The sequence below is a fragment of the Rhinolophus hipposideros genome, assembly GCF_964194185.1.
Source record: "Rhinolophus hipposideros genome assembly, chromosome: 5".
Classification (NCBI taxonomy): Eukaryota; Metazoa; Chordata; class Mammalia; order Chiroptera; family Rhinolophidae; genus Rhinolophus; species Rhinolophus hipposideros.
In genome coordinates this window covers 94,612,969-94,631,941 of record NC_138051.1, presented here as the reverse complement: position 1 = coordinate 94,631,941, position 18,973 = coordinate 94,612,969, and the positions used below count along the sequence as shown (strand labels likewise).

Below are 18,973 nucleotides of genomic sequence, written 5' to 3'. Positions count from 1 at the left end.
GAAGCCAGACTCCTGCTCAGTGCTGACTCCGGCCCTTACTCAATTTTGAAAACCACCTAAAATTCTCTTTCCACTTTGATGAAAAGAAAAGAAGTTGTTCCATAGTCTGGTACACAGTTGGGATTCAATCCATGGTGATCGTGGCCCCTCCCTGCCAGGGAGTTGTTACTCCCTGTGCAATGTTCCTCAAAGATGCAGTGTTCCATCACAGGAACAGTCATCTTTGTGTCGTGAAAAATGGCCCATCCCTGCAGCTAACATCCACACCACATGGTTCAAAACCTTCTGTTCCCTCAGACCCGTCTCTTAATGGAGAGGAAGGCTGATTCTCTTGGCTCTTTACTTTGGAAAGAAAATAATTTTCAGCCCAACTTCACCCCATAGCAATTACGGAAAATAAATTGAAGTGTAAAAACAGGAGATGACTACAGATGGGACAAAATCAGGTAACGCCTGACTACTAGCACCCTGGTCTGCAGGACAGAGAAACAGACGCTGCTTCCTGGAGTATGAAATGACCGCACGCTTTCAAATCAATCGGGGAGAAGGCAGCTCCCGCCTCAAGTTCAGGGGCATGCTCCCAAGCACCCATGAGCCCTCAATGGCTACACGGGGCCTCCATCAGGCTTCCAGAACTGCAGATGAGGACAGCTGGGGCAAGCTGGGGACTCCTGGAAGGGGCCTGGAGAAGTTAAAAAAGAACATAATGGTTTTCTGTCTGGTTGTGAAAATATGTGTTCATGGTGGGAAACACGGCAAGTGGTGAACGAAGAGAAAGAACAAGCCATCTAGAGCCCTACACCCTGACATTATGTGCCTGGTCATCCTCTGGATAAACTTCCCACCGGAGTATCAGCTCACAGGAGCAGTGAAGGCCTGTCCCTGGCTGGGCCCCTGGTACTTAGAAGAGGGTAGCACACAGGGAGTCACCCAGGTCCTGTTTCCACTGACCCCTGCCCACATGGTTGTCGCAGCGGTGGCTCCCTTCATTCTTCCAGCTCAGCTCCAAGGCCAGTTTTCACAGCCCTCTCCTGACCCCTATCCCCAACCCAGTTACTTACCCCAAATTGATTTTCTCAACTCACTGGCATCTGTAATTATCTTGTTTCCTCGTTTGCTGGCTGTCCATCCCCTTTGCCCTAGGAATCTACCTGAGGGTAGACTCAGGGTCCTGCCTCAAGGGTGCAGGGTCTGCTCACCAGTGGGCTCCATAGCTGTGAGGGAGGAGCCCATCCACCAGGGTTGCTAGTATTACAGTAGCGTGAACACAGCTCATTACACGCTCAGTGTGCTCTGGCTGTTTTTTTCCTCCTGAATTATTCCATATATAAGCCTTCGTGCATGTGTGTTCGTGTGTATGTGCATGTGGTTACTGGAAAGGGTCACAGTACTGAGCTGGGGGCTGAGGACCCTAACTCCTTCCTCAGCTTTGGGCAAATTCCAGAGACTCACTTTTTCCATGTTTATAAAACCAATAAAGCACTCTGCCTGAGGTATGCTGGGAGCTCCAAACAAGATAAGATCCTGGAACTCTTAAGAGTTAAAAGAAATAGTCAAGAAACACACACACACACCACCGGAAAGGCCCACACTCATTTTCAGTAAAGCCTCAGAGGGCCATTTGGCGGTTAGGTGGCCCAGGACTCCCGGGGGTACCCCAGCGTACCCCAGCTCCCAGGCAGTGGGCTGCTGCTTGCTCCTCCTCAAAACTTGGGGCCATGTTTCATCTGAATCCCAGCAGAAAAGGAATCTCTAATATCCAAATCCAGGAAAGAGGTCCTTGTTGTCTTGCCCCCTCCCCAACCTGGAGACAGAGGAGACAGAGGAGAACGTCCCCCTAACTCCATTTCCACACTCATTCACCCCCTACCCAGGCACTCGCCACTCCCGGAGGTGCCCATAGCGGCGATGAGCACCAATCAGCCCCTCCCCCCGCAGGGGGCTGCCTCTCGGAATTGCGCGGGTGGGGGGGGGCAGGGGACTTGCTAAGAAGGGTGTATGTGTAGGAGAGGGTTGTCCCCAGGACAGTGGGGGGGGGGACCCTTCCCTCCAGGATCAGGTCTGGGGACCCGCTGGCTCACCTCCCCCACCCCCCAGTTGCGTCACACGGCCCACCGCCCCTTGAGACATCACAATCTGGGGGCCGGGACCTCGCGCCTCATCACTGCCCGCTTGCAACCAAACAATCCACCCAACAAACACCCCGGAAAAAAAAGAAACCGGCCTGACTCCAGCCTCCCCCCCGCCCCTCCCCTCGACCCCCAGGGCCCCCGCCCCCGGATGGGGGAGTGAGCGCGAGCCGGGCGCCCAGCACCCGTCGCCCCGCGCCCGCCAGCTGCCGGCCCGCGGCGGGGGCGGCCCGACCGTGCGCCCGCCCCGCCCGCGCTCCGCCCGCGCCCGCGGCTCCTCCCGCTCCGCGGCGCCCTCGCCGGGTGCGTGCCGCTCGCGCGCCCGCCCGCCAGGCTCCCAGCGCCCGCCGCCCGCGCCCGGCCCGGCGCCCCGGCCCTCCCGCCCGCGCTTCATGGCTGCGCTGGAATGGGACTGGTTCCAACGCGAGGAGCTCATCGGACAGATCAGCGACATCCGAGTCCAGAACCTGCAAGGTAACGCGCCCCAGCCTCCCCGGAAAGGAACAGCAGAGCGGGGTCGCTCCCGGAGCTGCTCCCACACCCAGCCACTCCGACCCGCGCCGCCCCCTGCCCCATCCTGACCCCGTTCCTGTCACCTGGGGGGGGATGGCGTTGAGACACCGCCCCCAAACCCCAGCATCGCTGGCCCAGGCCAGATCGCCCAGGGGGTGGGGCGGCACACGTGTGTGGGTGGGGGTCCCATTTTCTTTACGGGGACGTCACGACTCCCCTCCAGCTACAGCTGTGAGTTGGGAGAAGTTGGTACGTGGGCTCTTGGGGGCGGTGGCCCAGGTCATGGAGGGGAGGAGAAAGTGCGACTACGTGTGCGTGTGTGTGAATTCGCACACTCCCTAAGTACCTCTGAGGCTAGGGAACTGAATGGGGACGGCGCCTCAGGGGGTAGTCTGGGGAGAAAGGGGTCAGGGGCGCTGGATCAATGGGGTCAGGAGCGTCCCCAAGCCAGGTCGGCAGCTTTCCTCTAGGAGCTGCCCCTCTCCTGGCCCCGGAGCTAAACTGGGGAGAGGGAGAGCAGCCCCGCCTGCCACCAGGTGAAAAAGAAACTCAGGTGCTAGCGCGTCTGACAAGGGCTAGGGGTGGCTTCCGTCACCGATGAAGTGTATTTTTCTTTCAAAGGAGTTTATTCATTGTGGAAACTTAGCACAAAAATATTTAAAGGGAAAAAGTAACCCACACTTAGCCCCAACCCAGAAAGCTGCTTTTCTTTGGAGGTGTATTACCAGCCTATCACTTTTCACATGTGAAGTTTGCAGAACTGGACAGAGTTCCACTTCCGCCGTCTCTTAAAGTACATGGGCCTGGGCAGGGGAAATTTCTGTAGGAGAAACTTGGATTTCTAGAGATTCCAAGGCTGGGACGGCTCAGAGACAGCTGGGAGGCCTGGACAGAGCAGTGACGGGGCTATGGGTGGCCCCACCCCCAGCAGTTGCTATGCCTTTACTGTGGGAGTCAGGGAGCCCCAGCAGGCGGGGTGCAGTCTAGGGGGTGGCCTAACAGTCAAGTTTAAACATTACACTGGATGGAATGTTTCCTGGGATCCCACGTGGACCTGCTCCACCCCTAGGTTGGGCAAGGACAGTGCAGGCAAAGGTGACCTGAAGTGGAGAGGGAGCCAGTGGCCACTGGAAACAGTTTGCTCTGGACTCCCCTGATCTCCTCTGGTTGTGATTTGTGTGAAACGAGAAGGATCCGGCTGGAGAGATTGAAAGTGATCCCTTTTGAGAATAAGTCTCATGCCTGGATCCTGTTACCCTAGAACTGACAGCCTATTTGGGGGTGGGCATTAGTATCTTTTGCTGAGATGGCATCTGGTTTGGGCTTCAGGGTGCGCGCGCACGCACACACACGTGTGCCTCTGTGTGTGTGTGTGTGTGTGTGTGTGTGTGTACAATCATTGGGTGTTTAACAAACACATACTAACCAATTCTTGGTGTAACAATTTCCTGTATTCCTTTAGGAGCAGCTCCCAGTGTAAAGATCAACTTTTGTGAAGGGATGCTCAACAATGTGAGCAGTTAGGTACACCTTGAACTGTGAGAAAAGGCTTCATCAAATGGGGATAATTTGAGATGGGTCCTGAAGGTTAGGTAGGAGTTCACTGAGTGGGATCCTGCTTCTTAGCTCGCAGTGAACTGTCCTCACTTTTAGGCAATGCCAGTTACAATTTGCGCATCAAAGGTTTTTCTGTTTAAAAAAGTAAACTTTTAAATGTATGTATATGTAGTATACATATAGCTTACATATGATTACCTATATGTAGATAAAATGCATTAATCTTAAGTGCAAGCCCAACAGATTTTTACGTATGGATACAGCTCTGTAACCATCACCCAGGTCAAGAAGATGTAAAAGATTTCCAGTGTCCTGGATGGGGCGTCATCTCCCTTCCCAGTATTAACAGCCCCCAACACACACAAAGCAACTACTATTCTGATCTTTATTACTGTAGTATTGCCTCTAGAACTTCATATGACGTTGAATTGAACAGTATGTATTCTTTCAGACTGGCCTCTTGTTCTACGGTATGTTGGAAGTACTATATCAGTACTTCCTCTTGGGGGGAGAGGTGATAGAATAACTGAGGTAGAATATACACATCACATCATAAAATTCACCTGTTTTAAATTTGCAATTCAATACTTTTCAGTAAATCTACTGAGTTGTGCAAATATCACACCAGTCCAGTTTGGGCACATTTTTGTTACCTGGAAAAGACCCGTTGTGCCCAGAATATGCATCTGTGTCAGCTCCAAGCTGTGGACCCAGGCAGTGCGTAGTTCCTTAGCAATAAGCTGACCACCGTTCCATCCTGTAGTCTTACCACAGTTGATCTGTTCATTGGTGAGAGACATTTGGGTTGTTTGCCGTTTGGGGCTATTGTGAATGAATGGAGCTGTTAGTCCTGGGGGGACGCCAGCCTTGCATCATCGCGTAGAAGATGCTGGGAGAGGAGGGAGGGCCAGCAATCTGTCTTCTCTCGCACGCTCCATTTTTCCCTTGGCTTCCCTGTCTCTTGACTGGATGCTTAACAGACATTTTCTCTCCTTGTCTCCGTGGTACTCAGGAAGTCCCAACCAAAGAGCCAAGTCTAGAAGGCACCCCACACCACACCGAGAGCATCTGCCCAGACCAGCTGGTGGTGGTCGGCTGGCCCTGGACAGTCCGGATGATCAGCTCTGCGGGCCATGGGCGGGGGCCTTGTTCATAGGAACTTGGTGTGGGTGGTAGTTAAGGAGGCAGGAGGAGTCCAGGCAGAAGGGTTGTTTGTTAAGTTGTGAGCTTACGTTGAGCACGGGTAGTCACAGTTGTCATAAGTGATGGGAGGCTGGGTGCAGAGGGATTTAATGAATCTGTAATCATAGGGATTGAGAAGGAGTCCCAGCCCTCGTGTGCGGACGGCGGCTGCTGTCATGCTCAGGCAGTCCTGATTCTTTTCAGAAAGTTGGACTCTCGGGGTCCTGGGTGGGACCAGGTGCTTCCAGGGTCAGTCATGAGGACACAGCATTTCAGGGAAGAATGGTTCAGGAACTTACCTATATCTTTATATCTTTCTCTATATGTTTGCATTAACTTGGAAATACGGTATATTGACCACTGCTCGGTCACTCATCTGAAGCCTTTATCTATGGTCCTGAACTGTGGAATTCTGGAGCCCATGCAGGTACAATTGTGATGGCGCCAGACCATCCCCCAGGGAAGGTTGGAATGAGGACCTCTTGGCCTGTGTTTGAGGTTAGGTGAGCCCGGCAGAAAGCCTGGCCTCTCCCAGGAGGCGTGTCACGCACCTTGCTGTATTGACACTTGGGCAGATAAGTCCCAGTTGCTATGTTCACTGTGATGGCTCATCAAAGTGTTTGTAAATGAAGTACTCTTTGGCGGAGTGCATGGATGACCCTCTGGAAAAAAGGCTGCCGGGGCCACCTGCACAGTGTCCCTTGCGAGGAAACAAGGGTGGCCCAACCTGTTGGCCTTTTCAGAGAGGAGAAAGTGGAATTGCAGGATATTGGCAGCCTCCACCTGGTGGCCCCTGCTTCCTTGGAGCCCCGTGGGACACAATCGAGGACAGGCAGTTGTGTAATGGGTCTGTGCCATGTTCTCTGCCTGGCTGTGGGCGGCAAGGGCTCCGGTGCCTTTCTGATGACAAGGCTACTTTGGTTGTTCCCTCTTCCTCTTCCACTTGGCCTTAGGGTCCAGCTGAATGCTCCACTATTTCTGGGGTCACTTGACTGTTGGTCAAAGGGGGGGTGTCAAGAAGATGCTCCTGTTCCTGTAAAAAGCCTCCAGCTCCCCTCCCCCCCGAAAAAATTCACAGGCCTTTTCCATGTCCTTTAGCAAACGTGTGCTAAGCATATAGCATCGTGCAGATATCCCGGAAGGTAAAGCTGGTTCTTGTCCCTGCCTTGAAGGAGCGTGAAGCCATTGTGGTCACCCAGCCAGACCAGGGCTGGAGTTTTCTGCTTCTGGCAGCACAGACATCAGTTCCGTTTGGTGCTTCCTGTCGCACTGGCGCCTGTTGGGTCTGATGCTGTGAACCTTGACCTCCTGGTTCTGGAGCACCCAGAGCTTGAGGTGGATGGCGTTAGGTGGGACTAGGCAGACGTAAGGCTGTTCCCACCGCCTCACTGCGGGAGCCAGGTGGTGGGGGGTCCCTGAGCAGCAGCCCCACCCCGCCTCAGTGGGTCCCTTAGAATTCGTTAGGAAGCAGGACCGCCCAGGGTCAGCAAATAGGAGCTGCGCTCTGGGGCTTGTGGGATGGACGGCCACACCTGATGGAGAAGAGCCTGTGTGCCCCGCAGTCACTGTTTCCTTTCATGTTTTCCACAAGCCTTTGAGGGAGGTGCTTGTTTTAGAAGTGGAGAGGTGAAATGACTGACCCAAGGTCGTGGACTTGTAAGTGGAGCTGGGATTTGAACTCAGGCCAGACTGCACCCAGGCACGCACTCTGTGAATCATGTAAACTTGCGGGTCGCCTCATGGCTGAGAGCTGGGAAGGCCTCTCAGAGGAGGGGTTGTTAGGATGGGACCTTGAAGGCTGAGCAGAAATTCGACTGCATGTACTTGTCGTTGGCTAGAACTAAGGAAAGTGGTGGAGATAGCCCGAAGGCAAGCTCAGGGCAGAACAGGTCAGCCTTTGCCGAGTGACCCACTTCCTCCTCGCCTTCCACTGGCTGGACCCAGGCACAGGCCCTCCTCGAGCTAGCCCGAACTCCCGAGTAACCTCTTTCCGGCTGGGGCCTTGTAGCACCTCCTCCAGTCTACCCCCCAGCCAGCCACCCAACACCCATCCCTGCTAAGTCCTGCATTAGGTCTCCATGGCCAACCCGTGGCCTGAGGGCAGCTCTGCCCCCCTCTCCCCCCAGGACAAATAGCACCATTGTCCACAAATGCTGTTATGTGAAAAAGGTTGGGCTGCACTGGCTTTGAGGATCAAGTCCCAGCCCCTTAGCCTGGCATGCCATGGTCTGATTGGGGGTGCCACACCAGCCTCCTGTCCCCCAGCTCCCCACTCGCTCCCTGCACCCAGCACCCTCCTCTCCCAGTTCCTATTTCCACTCCCCAGCCCCAGGCCTCCTGGGCACACCCCCGTGGGATCAGGCTAGTCCCTGGTCGCTTATCCAGCACCCAGAGAAGAGGAGCCAGCCAAGGAGAACTCTTTCCTGCTTCTGCCTCCCTTGGCTCGTGGAGGGCACCGCAAGTGTTTCTGGATAAAAACCAAAGAAAATCAAATGCAGAGTTTTCTTGTCCTCCAAGAACTTGCTGCCTATTAGGGCCTTGCCTGGGGCTGTGCGCTTAGTTAGTTCTAAGGGATGACTCATCATGCAGAACTTCTTTCAGGCCCCCAGCTGAGGCAAAGCACAGGCTTTGAGTTAACTCTGACAAAAGGCCGGTTCCAGTCCTGCTCCATCCCTAACCGAGGTGTGGGTTCTTCTCCCGGGGCCTGGTCAGGTCGGACAGATTGTACAGCTGGAGAGGCCACAACCAGGACGGCAGCCAAAGGACTGGGTCTGGGTCCTGCCTTTGTTGCTAACTTGCTGTGGGAATCTAGGAAATCTTCCCTCGCCCCCACTCTACCTCAGTTTCTTCATTTACAAAGTGAGAAAATTGGACTATTAGGCTCTAATGGGCCCCTGGAAGGTTGTATAAGGAGTGGTGTGAGGACAGAGCATGCCCACGTAAAGCCACCGTGTTCCGGTCCCTGGCACACATGGGTGGGCAGCCGGTGTGGGACTCTGGGCACCGCTGAGCACAGCTGGCCTCATTCCTGGATTCTTTCCATTGGCAAGTGCTGGACACTCACTCCCACTAAGTGTCCTGTGCAGAAAAGGTTGCACTTCATAAGCTTTCCTATAAAACTACACACCAGTAAATGCTGTGCGTTTTTGGTTTATTCTGGGCTGATCAATTATGGTTTCTGTGACAAGCTGGGAAGGGGTGGGACCCCTGCTCTGAACTAGCTGAGCAGAGTGCAAGGTGCCCAGAAAGGTGGGGTCCCTGCCTTCACCCCTGCACATTTATATACAGGAACAAGAGTGTTCGGGGCCAGGTACACCAGAAGCCCATCACCTAAAATATTTGTCAGCACAGAGAAGGAGGCCCTCGGTCCAGCTGGAGACAGACCTAGGGAGAGGTTTCACCCCAGGATCATTTGTTAGTGTCTGGGGCTGTGGCTGGCCTGGACTCCATTAGAGCAGCGCTGTTTGTTCTCAGGGGGAGGCGGAGTTTCTGACCAGACCCAGCCTTCTGGGGAGTAGCCCTGTGCTAAGAGGCCCAGATTGCGTTCACTGCCCTCGCTGACCTCTGGAAATCTCTGCATTTAATTTTTGACTGGAACAGCTGAGGCCCTGGGCAGAGTTCTGCCCTACAAGCCATAGGTCATGCCTGCACTGCTTCAGAGGGAAAGAGAGAAAAATAAAGTAATTGTCTTTTTACTGATTGAACCATTAAAAGTAAACTCCCTGTTCCCATAGAAACCTTTTCTTATTCCCCAGACCCTCTCTGTACCTTTTTTTTCCTTTTTTTTCCTTTTAATTGGTAGCTTGTCACAGAAGGAATTAGAAGCAGCATTAAAAGCCACAAGTGTGGTTTTAAAGAACTTTTGCCATTTTTTTCTCCCTTGCTGCTCTGTCTCCTTTTCTTTTACTAATTCTTTCTGTTGGAGCAAGGAGTGGCAAATTTAGTTTGTGGGCCAAATCTGGCCCGTTGCCTGGTTTTGTGAATAAAGTTTTATTGGAACACAGCCATACACATTTGTTTGCATGTTGTCCATGGCTGCTTTGCACTATAGCGGCAATTTAGTTGTGACGGAGAAGTACCCACAAAACCAAAAATGTTTATTATCTGGCCCTTTTGGAATGTAAGAATCCAGAGAGCTTCCTGTAGGATGACAGGGACCCTGTTTTCTAAGCTTAGACTCAAAGTTCATGACAAGTAGGACGTGCTTGTGGTGACAACAGCAGGGAATGCTTGCTGCATGTGTGGCAGCCCAGCCTTATTTTCAGAGGGCTGAGGCCTGCCTGGGGTAGGTTCTCTACCTGCTTTAGAAATGGATTCACCCACTGGAAGCCTGGCTGTTCGGTCAAATAACAGCTTATTATTATTATTATTATTATTATTATTACTAGGGAAGGGGAACAGGCCTCTATTGGGGAACAGTGTGTACCTCCAGGACTTTTTTCCAAGTCAAGTTGTTGTCCTTTCAGTCTTAGTTGTGGAGGGCACAGCTCAGCTCCAGGTCCAGTTGCTGTTGCTAGTTGCAGGGGGCGCAGCCCACCATCTCTTGCGGGTGTCGAACCGGCAACCTTGTGGTTGAGAGGACGCGCTCCAACCAACTGAGCCATCCGGGAGGCAGCTCAGCTCAAGGTGCCGTGTTCAGTTGCAGGGGGCGCTGCCCACCATCCCTTGAGGGACTCGAGGAGTTGAACCGGCAACCTTGTGGTTGAGAGCCCACTGGCCCATGTGGGAATCGATCCGGCAGCCTTCGGAGTTAGGAGCACGGAGCTCCAACCGCCTGAGCCATCAGGCCGGCCGGAATAACAGCTATTGAGTCCTGCCCAAAAGCTGGGTGCTGGGGTGGAGGGATGAATAGGACACTCCAGGAGACCCCAGTACACAGAGGTCGTGGGCACCATGAAGCTGAGATAAGCGTGTTAGGACTGAGGGGGGTGCTGCATGGGAAGGGGAGGGTCAGGGTATGGGAGGGCAGAAAGATCTGTAATTGCAAAGGCAGGCAGTGTGCCACCAGGGCAGTGTGTGATGGGGGGTGGGGGGTGGGTTCTGTAGTAGGATTGGGGGGGGGTGAGGGGCGGTTAGTGCAGGGATGTAGATCCCAGAGGCAGCCCATGCAGTTGACATTCCCCTTTCTTCTTCCCCTTCTTGAGCCCTGTGATTCACTGCTTCTTGGAGATTATAGATTATCGTCCAAAGCCCCTGAGAACTAGGAAAAGCCAGGGAGGATGTGAGGAATTTGCAGAAGTCCTGGGGTCATTTTGGTGTCAACAAGCAGGAAGTTCAGCTCCTGCAGAAATGGGGGTCTAACTGGAAGGATCTTGAGGGTTCTGATGACATTGCACCCCACTCCCACTTCCCTCTCCTGGGGGGGCTCTCCATGCAACCAGGAGCCTTTGCGATATTTATATCCCTCTCCTCTTTTAAACTATTTTTAATCATCTACAGTATGACACACTTAAAAAGCAGCGTTCTGAGGCCTTCTAGTTGGAAATTGGGGCGGGTGGTGGTGGTGGAGAGGGGACATGGAGATGACCTGCTAATTTGGTGGTGAAATGACTTAACCCTCAGATGGCATCCTCCACTCGCCCCTCCTCACCTCCCTGTCCAGTCAGTCCTGGTTCTGAAGCATCTCTCTCAGCTTCGCCTTTCTGTTCTTGTCTGCTCTTGCCAACATCCTACTCTGGGTTGCTAGGACCACTGCTTGCCTGCCTCTCGTGCCTCCAGTCCGGATATCCTTCTCTCTCCATGTCCATCCTCTACCAAGAAGCCTCTTTGCCCTCAGGAAGAAGCCCTGCTGTGTACTGTGGCCTCTCACTTCTCCTGTCCTTCCCGGGACGAACCAGACCCAGCTGTACCCAGACATCTTCCTGTTTCCCCCATAGGACATGCCCTTTTTTGTCCCTTTGTCTGCAAGACTCCTCCTGCAGAGAATGAGCATGACCACATCCAGAGCAGCCCCCGGCTTCTGTGGTGCCCACCCCTGAAGTAGGTCCCTGAGAGGAGTGGGTCTTCACAACTGTTTGCTCCGTTGTTGTAGGCTGAACGATGACCCCTCCCCCCCACAAAGAGGTCCACATCCTGATCCCCAGAACCTGGGAATATGGTACCTGTCTTGGTAAATACAGGGACTTTGCAGATGCAATTAAATGAAGGATCTTGACATAAGGGGTGATCCTGGGTGACCCAGGTGTCCTGTTAGTCACAAGCATCCTTATAGGAACTAAGCAGGAGGGGCGAGGGGTGGGGAGCTGCGACGTGGGAAGCAGAGGTCAGAGTGATACCATTGCCTGAGGAAAGGGCCATGAGCCGAGGAATGTAGGTGGCTTCTAGAAGCTGGAAAAGAGAAGGGAATGGAAGCTCCCTTGCAGTCTCCAGAAAGAACACAGTCCTGCTGATGACATTGATTTTAGCCTGTCAAACCCAGTTTGGACTTCCGACGTCCCGAACTGTAAGAGAATCCACTTATGTTGTTTTAAGCCACTGAATGTGTGGTTGTGTGGTCATTGGTCACATCAGCAAAAGGAAACGGATACACAACTACAAGTGGCCGATTACAAAGCATGGTGCTCTTCCTATAGGAAACACATCTGGGAGATATTTGCACAGCTGGATTGCCCCTCTGGTTTCATCAGAGTTTGATGGACACCCAGGATGGTGGCATGGAGCCTGAGCTGGGAGCAGAGACCTAGGCTGTCTGACAAAGGGCAGGAGAGCAGGACTTGGGGGGCACAAGGGGGGCAGCCTGGGCATCAGACACGCTTTGCCCAGGAGTCCAAATGCAGTGGTGGCGTCATCTGAGATACAGGCAGGGCTGTGAGTAACCAGGGACGCCGTCGCAGGGCCTGGTCCACGCTCTGTGGCTCTGGCACGAGGAGGGTGACGTCACAGCAGCCTCTGGGTACATATCCTGTCGTGTGGATCCTGGGCGCCAACGTGCTCTGGCAGCAATAACAGCTCCATCCCAATCCTGGTGTTCTTTCAGAGTTGAGATGCGTGAACTCTGGAAATGCTGTTATCCCAGAACACTCAAGTCCTGAATGTTTTGGGTAAACAATCTTCTACTTGAGGTGAAATATCAACTTCTATTTAGAAAACAAGAGAATTGGGACACTGGCTTACAGGCAGTTCCCGACTTTTGTTTACGCAACATCAAGAGTTGAAAGGCTAGACACGCCAGTTATGAGAAACTCAAATTCCCAGAGAGCGGAAGAAAAATGCTAATCATGTCTCACTGTGTAAGCATGGCTGAACGGCACCATCCTGTACTTCTGTTGTTTCATGTAATTTTGTGAACTTCCTGCCCCCTTCTTAGTTGAAGCTCAGCCTATAACCTTCATTGCTCTGGTTCCATCAGTATCTCCGTGGGATTAAGTGTGTGAAACCAACAGTGATCCCTGATAACAAGACTTTCGTTTGTTTCCTGTTTCTGCTTATTTTTATAAAATGAGGATGAAATGCCATCCGATGTTCCAGTATTTTACTACACATGCGGCACAGCGAAGATGGCAGGGTCACTAAAGGGCCCCTTCACTGTCAGGCTGACTTAGCGGAGACCCAACTTGAATGACGGAAGATAATTTGAGATGTCGTTGGAAAATATGTAGAGTTGAGTACAAATCACTGAAGTCGGGGATTATTTGAATGGGTTATAAGGCATTGATGTGACGGGATGAGAAAGGTGACCACTTGCTGGACACTGTGTCATGTGTTCCAAATAACCCCTGTGGGGGGCATTATTATTTGTTCCCCCGAAACTAAGGCGGAGCTCCGGCATCACAAATGCCAGGCTACCGAGCTCACAGTGGTAGAAGCAGGAATCAGAACTAAGTCTAGGAAGATGGAGTGAGTTTGGGGAGAGGCCACTAAGAGGGCCGCGGATGTGACTTGGATGTGGGTGGGGAAAGACTTGGTGAGACTAGAGACTAGAGCAAAGTGTGGCTGGCAGTGGAGAGGGCAGTTGACTTGGAACCCAAGAGGAAAGCTGGACCAGACTAAGGGATGTTGGGCAAGAAGTCAGCCAGCCTTGGGTATTAAGCCTTATCCGAGCCCATTCGGTGACTCAGCTCTTTATAGTCTCGTACATACCAGGCTCCTCAGTGTGTGGTGAAATAAAGTCTAAGTTCCTAACTGATGGTTTCCCGGGACAGACCTGAGAAGAGTGGGGACAAGGATCCCATTTTCAGAGGTTGACGTGATGAAATCCCTGTAACCTTGAACCTTATGGCAGAAGTGACTGGAGGCAGCCACAGGGCATGATCCGGTCATCCTCATCCTGGGTCATGTTGTGGCAGTGGCAGATTACAAAGCATTGTCCTCTCCATTACGTCATTGAATTCTACTACAATCCTCTGAGGTTGGTATTATGTCCCCACTCTGCAGATGCAGACTCTGAGGCCCAGGGGAGCTCAGCAAGTTTGCCCTGTCCCACAGCTAGTGACAGAACAGCACGGCTGAGGTTTCGTTCTACACTCTGGCATCTGAGACTGCCTCGGCCCTCCATACCCAGCAGCACTTGCTGGAGGCCAGTGTATACAAGGTATTCTCTTTCATGCACACAAGGGACCGTGTGGAGCTCTCCCGTGGAGATCTGGTCTGGCCTTTGAACTTGACGCTGATCTAAAACAAAACAAAACGTGATACCTTCCAAATCAAAGCTCAGGGCCCGGGCCAGGAGGCGGGGTATTGGCAGGCCTAGGTGATGGCCTCTTGCGTTCCCAGAAGCGCTGTGGGCAAGTGCCATGAAACGGCACGTGATGGCTTACCTGGAGAGGAGATGAAGGGGACAGGTGCCATGGGATCAATGAGGGGCTAGCAGAGGAGACCAGGGACCAGACAAGGGTCATGCGTGATGGATTATGATTGCCTGGGGTGGGCACTGCTATACTTGGACTTGTTAGTGATGACTTGTTCACTTTTAGCTGGCCCTGGTAGACCAGAAGTCTCATTGGGTCAGGCACTTGGGCCTGTCCTGCTCACCACTGTGACCCAGGGCCTAGCCTCCTGTCCCAAGCTCAGTGTGTGCTCAGTTCATATTTGTTGCATATATGAGAGTACACGCAAAGGAAAACGGTGGATTCTGGGGTCTGGCAGAGCTGGGTTTTCAGTTTTAGTCTCTTTGTAGTGTTGACTAACTGTAGATATCTGAGCCTGACAGTATGTGTTTTAGAGAAAAGGAAGATAATCTCTTGTCTTGGTTGTTAGAACATTCATTGACGTCACATGTCTTCATCAATGTCTCTTTGTAGTGTTGACTAACTGTAGATATCTGAGCCTGACAGTATGTGTTTTAGAGAAAAGGGAGAGAATCCCAACTTGTCTTGGTTGTTAGAACATTCTTCATCAATGTCTGTTTTCCCTTCTCTTGCCTTTTCCAAGTCATATATAACCATAATTCTCTAAGGTTTGCATGATAAACATTGGTTCCGCCATGGCCCTTTGCCCAGAGGCAATCGTATGCAAATTTTTTGAGTTGATGATTTTGGTATTTTTCTCTACGCTCTCTAAATAATACACATATATTACTTCGTCTTGCTTTTTTGTTTCTAGGCTCTGATTTCTTACTGTGGAAGGTAAGGATGTAGGTCTCCTCTTTACCTCTTTTAACCTCAGATCTTGCCTGTCCTCCCAAGTTCCCGATATATTTACATCACGATTTTGGTAAATCAGTAATTGGGCTTTACACTGTTACTACTAGGTCAGCGCTATTTAGAGCTCCGTCGTGTAGTAACTTATGATCACTTTTCCTTTCCTGCTCTACTTTCTGGTTTCCGTGGAGTTAAAAATGGTCTCATGGTGGTGGCGTAAGTACTTATTATTCATTCCCAAACTCTGTTAGTATTCCGGATATATCCCCTCAAGCTGTTTGGCTGAACCAGGTAAATTCCCTGTTTCCTCCTCTTGAGCACGTCAGGGCCTGGATTCGTTGCCCTCCACTCCTGGGCCTGGCTGTTACCTGGGCCCTCTGTCACCATCACCTGTGGGGATCCCTTGTCACCTGTCTCCTGGGTCAGATCTCGCATTTCCTGTCTTCCTCTTACAGTTCAGCTTAAATACAGGAGCATATCTTTCCAGAGAAAGAGAGCCCGGGTGGTGAGTGTTTGGAAAACTTGCACATGGGGAAATGAATTTATTCTCCTCCAGTTTTGACTGCAAGGCTGGAGATCATTTTCCTTGAGAGTGTGGAAAGCCTTGCTCCATTGTCTTCCGGCTTCCAGGCTTGCTGTTGGGAAATGGGAAGCCATTCCCGATCCTTTGTGTGACCTGTTTTGTTCTCCCTGGAAACTTTTAGGATCCTCTTTTTGTCCCCAGTGCTCTGAGACTTCAGGGAGACCTGCCTTGGTGCTATTCTCTTTTCATCCACTGTGCTGAGTACTCAGTGACACCTTTCCATCTGGAACTGTGTCCTTCAGTTCTGGGAAATGTTCTTGGATGATTCCATTGTGATTTCTGCTCCTTGATTTTCTTTAATCTTCTAGAACTCTTTTTATTAATCCTCATCACTAATCCTCTATTTTTATTATCTTTTCTCTTCCATTTTTTTTATCCCTTTCGCATTCTGCTCCCCTTTTTGGGAGATTTCATCAACTTTATATTCCATATTTTTATCTACCACGTTTTTAATCTGCAAGAGCTCTTTCTTATTCTTTAGAGAAGCTCAGTCTTGTTTCAGGGCTACGGTACCTTCTCTTACGCTGAGGATATTAATAATGGACAGTGATGGCTCGGTAGTGCTTTGAAAGGCAATGGTTGAGAGCATGGAGCCAAATGACCTGGTTTGAATCCCAGCTCTGCCACTTACTTGCTCTGTTACTTCGGGCAAGTGATTTGGCCTTGCTCTTCTTCACACACCTGGTCTATAAAATGAGAATAACCATACTGAGATCTGCCTCAAGAGCGGCGCTGATTACATGAGCTACTAGAGGTGAAGGGCTTCGAGTTGTGCCGGCTCCTCTTGGATGTTCTGTGCTGGGTGTTTTCCTTAAGCCTCTCTGCTTACCTGTGTTTGGTCTGGAGCTTCCATGTTAGAGGCTTCTTTCTTTAGCTGTTTCCTAGTCATGGGTTGTCTCCTCCTATTGAAGAATTGGAGACTAAAAAGTGTACTGTAAGCCCAGAGGATGGGGCTTTTTGACCGGGAGCTTCTTTGATGGGTGCTCTGTTGGGTTGTGTCACGGGAACCCTGTGTTAGTATCTTTACGTCTTTCTCCTCAACTGATCAGACTCTCCATGGGGAAGTTTTATAGTCTCTTTCGTGAAGGGTCAAGGGTTGCTAGGGGTGAGGAGTGGAGGTCTGGGAGCCAAAAGAAGGAAGAAGACTCGGGCAGGGAGGTCCCCCGCATCCAATATGTATAAAATTGCTTAGTACGGTTAGCACTGAGACCTTCTGCTTCACCTTCTTTGGAGAATAAACTTCCAGTCTTGTGCCTGATGGAGGAGGGACAGTCACCCAGCTAGTAGGAGACGTGGGGAAAGGGACACAGGAGTCCAACTGGTTCTTTCATCTAATTGTCTTATTACATTCCTTCACCCAACCCCGTTTCCAGAGATACCTGTCACCACTCATTCCAGAGCCTTTGGGACTTCTGGGTTAGTTTTTGTCCTTCCTTTCTGCCACTTACGATACAGATTTCTTGAGTTTGCCCAGTCTGTTACTGCACATCTGTCTTCTTTCACCCTGCAGAACGTTGTTGCTGCCCTCTCTGCTTCTGTCCTTTCTATCCTTGAGGGTTTATTTTCTAAATCCACAATACAGACGTATGGCAGACAGGGTCTCCATACTGTAGGTTTTAGTTGAGTTTCAAGATGGACTGAAATTAGGAGCCCATGTTGAGTTCTCTTCTCCGAGAAATTGCTCCCTAGTCTTTCCAAGTGTCTTGGGATAGCCATGGAGGAAGCTGGCACGCGGGTGCTATGTTCACCTGGCCTTGGAAATCCGAAGTGCAGTGATACTTGCTTGGCTCCATTCCCTTCCATCTTGACTGTTTTCCAGAGACTGCTGTTGAATCCTGGTTGCCAGGAGAGATCGGGGAAATTGCGTAGGGGTTCTGGTCACACCTAATGACTGTTTGCCCAGCCACATACTCTGGTTACCTGGGGCAAAGGGCTCAATGCCTGGGGGCCAGGTGGCCAGGTGGGGTGCGGCTGTAGAGATGGAGGGACTTCCTCTGACGAACTTGCCACCGCGGTTCTCCCAGGCCTCAATTTCCCTGTCAGTGGGCTGAAAGCTCCTCTCAGCTTCGCAAATGGGCTTTTAATGGGACCCAACCCCCCCAACGCTAACCATTGCTCACTTCTTGTTGCTGTCATTGTTTGAAAGCTGCAGTCCGTGCTGCCCATGCTGCACTGGCTCCATGGGAGAGAAACACCAAACCACAGAAGGGAGGAATTTTGTGTATTTGGTTTATACACTGTTTGATGTTGGGGCCCTGCCCAAGCCCAGAGCCACGGGCTACCAGGGGGAGAACTGGCTGGTGCCAAGCTTTTAAAGTTAAGCTCTTCCTCATGGCCAGATGAAAGATTGCCCTGCCTGAGCCGCCATCAGACCAGCCAGGCTGACTTTTCTCGATCTTCTAGATTTTTGAGTGGGTTGGATTTCCTGGGAGGAGGACCGCTGTGGACACACCCTTTGGAGATCCCAGTAGAGACTGGATCCAAATGTGGCACTCCAGTTCCCCCGAAACGATGCCTTTTTATCCTGTAGCCCTTATCGAGTAAACACAGTTGATCAGTAAGAAAAAACCAGAAAAAGGAGAGGCTGGCTGCCTGGTGGCAGAGGAGAGAGAAAGTGTGTGAAGCCCAATGTAGACCTGAATTTTAGCTCCTTCACTTTGTCACTGAGGAATCGTAGCCAAATTACGTGTCCCTGTGGAGCTGGGGTCTCTTCTCTCCGTAATGTGACTTTAGTAATAGCAGTGTATCCCCCGCCCCGGGGTTGTTTGTTGATTTGGTGAAGTCAAGAATGACAAGTGCCCAACACTCGTTGGGACCTTTCTATTTCATTTAAAGTAGAAAGAGGACTTCTTTTGGTATGGCAGTCGGTATTTTAGGAGGGGTTCAACTGAGTGAATGATGTGAATGAATCATCCACTTAGTCAATATTTTGAGGTCAGGTTTGGTGTCCCCATGCGGGATCACACTGTGGAGACCGCAGGACAGTAGCTGACAATCACTCAGTGAATTGTCCAGTTGGAGGCCTGGAATCCTTTGGAGATGAATTGAGCCATCCCAGCAAGGTGCCATGGAGCAGGGCCTGGTGTTGGGTGGGGATAGGGGTAGGTGAGTTTGGGGGCGGGAGGAGGGCCTCCAGGTGAATGAGGAAGTTGTATGAGCCGAAGTGCAGAAACAGGCTTGTGCTGGAGTGTTCAGAAGGTGGCTGGTCCAGCCTGGGAGGGAAAAGAGCCTGGGGGTGTGGGGTGGTGTTAGTGGGTCCTCATTAGTAATGAAGTGACCTTTTTGACTCATTTTCTCCCTTCTGACACTTCACCCTGGGGAATGCTGCGGCCAGCATTCCTCAATGTGTGAGTATCAGGGGGCGCTTCTGGCATTTGTGCAGGATGGTCTTCCCTGAGTGAGATGTTCCACTTGTTCCAGGAGGTTTAGCA

The 18,973-nt window shown here is 51.5% G+C and overlaps 1 protein-coding gene across 2 annotated transcripts in view; it reads left to right on the top strand.

The window, feature by feature from the left end:
- The first annotated feature begins 2,422 nt into the window (after positions 1–2,422).
- The window catches only part of CLMN (calmin), a 102,816-nt gene continuing 86,265 nt past the window's right edge, over positions 2,423–18,973 (top strand). The window contains exon 1 of one of the 2 annotated variants that reach the window (XM_081049409.1): positions 2,423–2,603. In XM_081049409.1, the coding sequence (XP_080905535.1) occupies positions 2,522–2,603 (82 nt within the window). In that variant the 5' untranslated portion in view covers positions 2,423–2,521. The remainder of the gene's footprint in view (positions 2,604–18,973) is intronic. The other variant, XM_081049410.1, reaches the window with a different exon arrangement.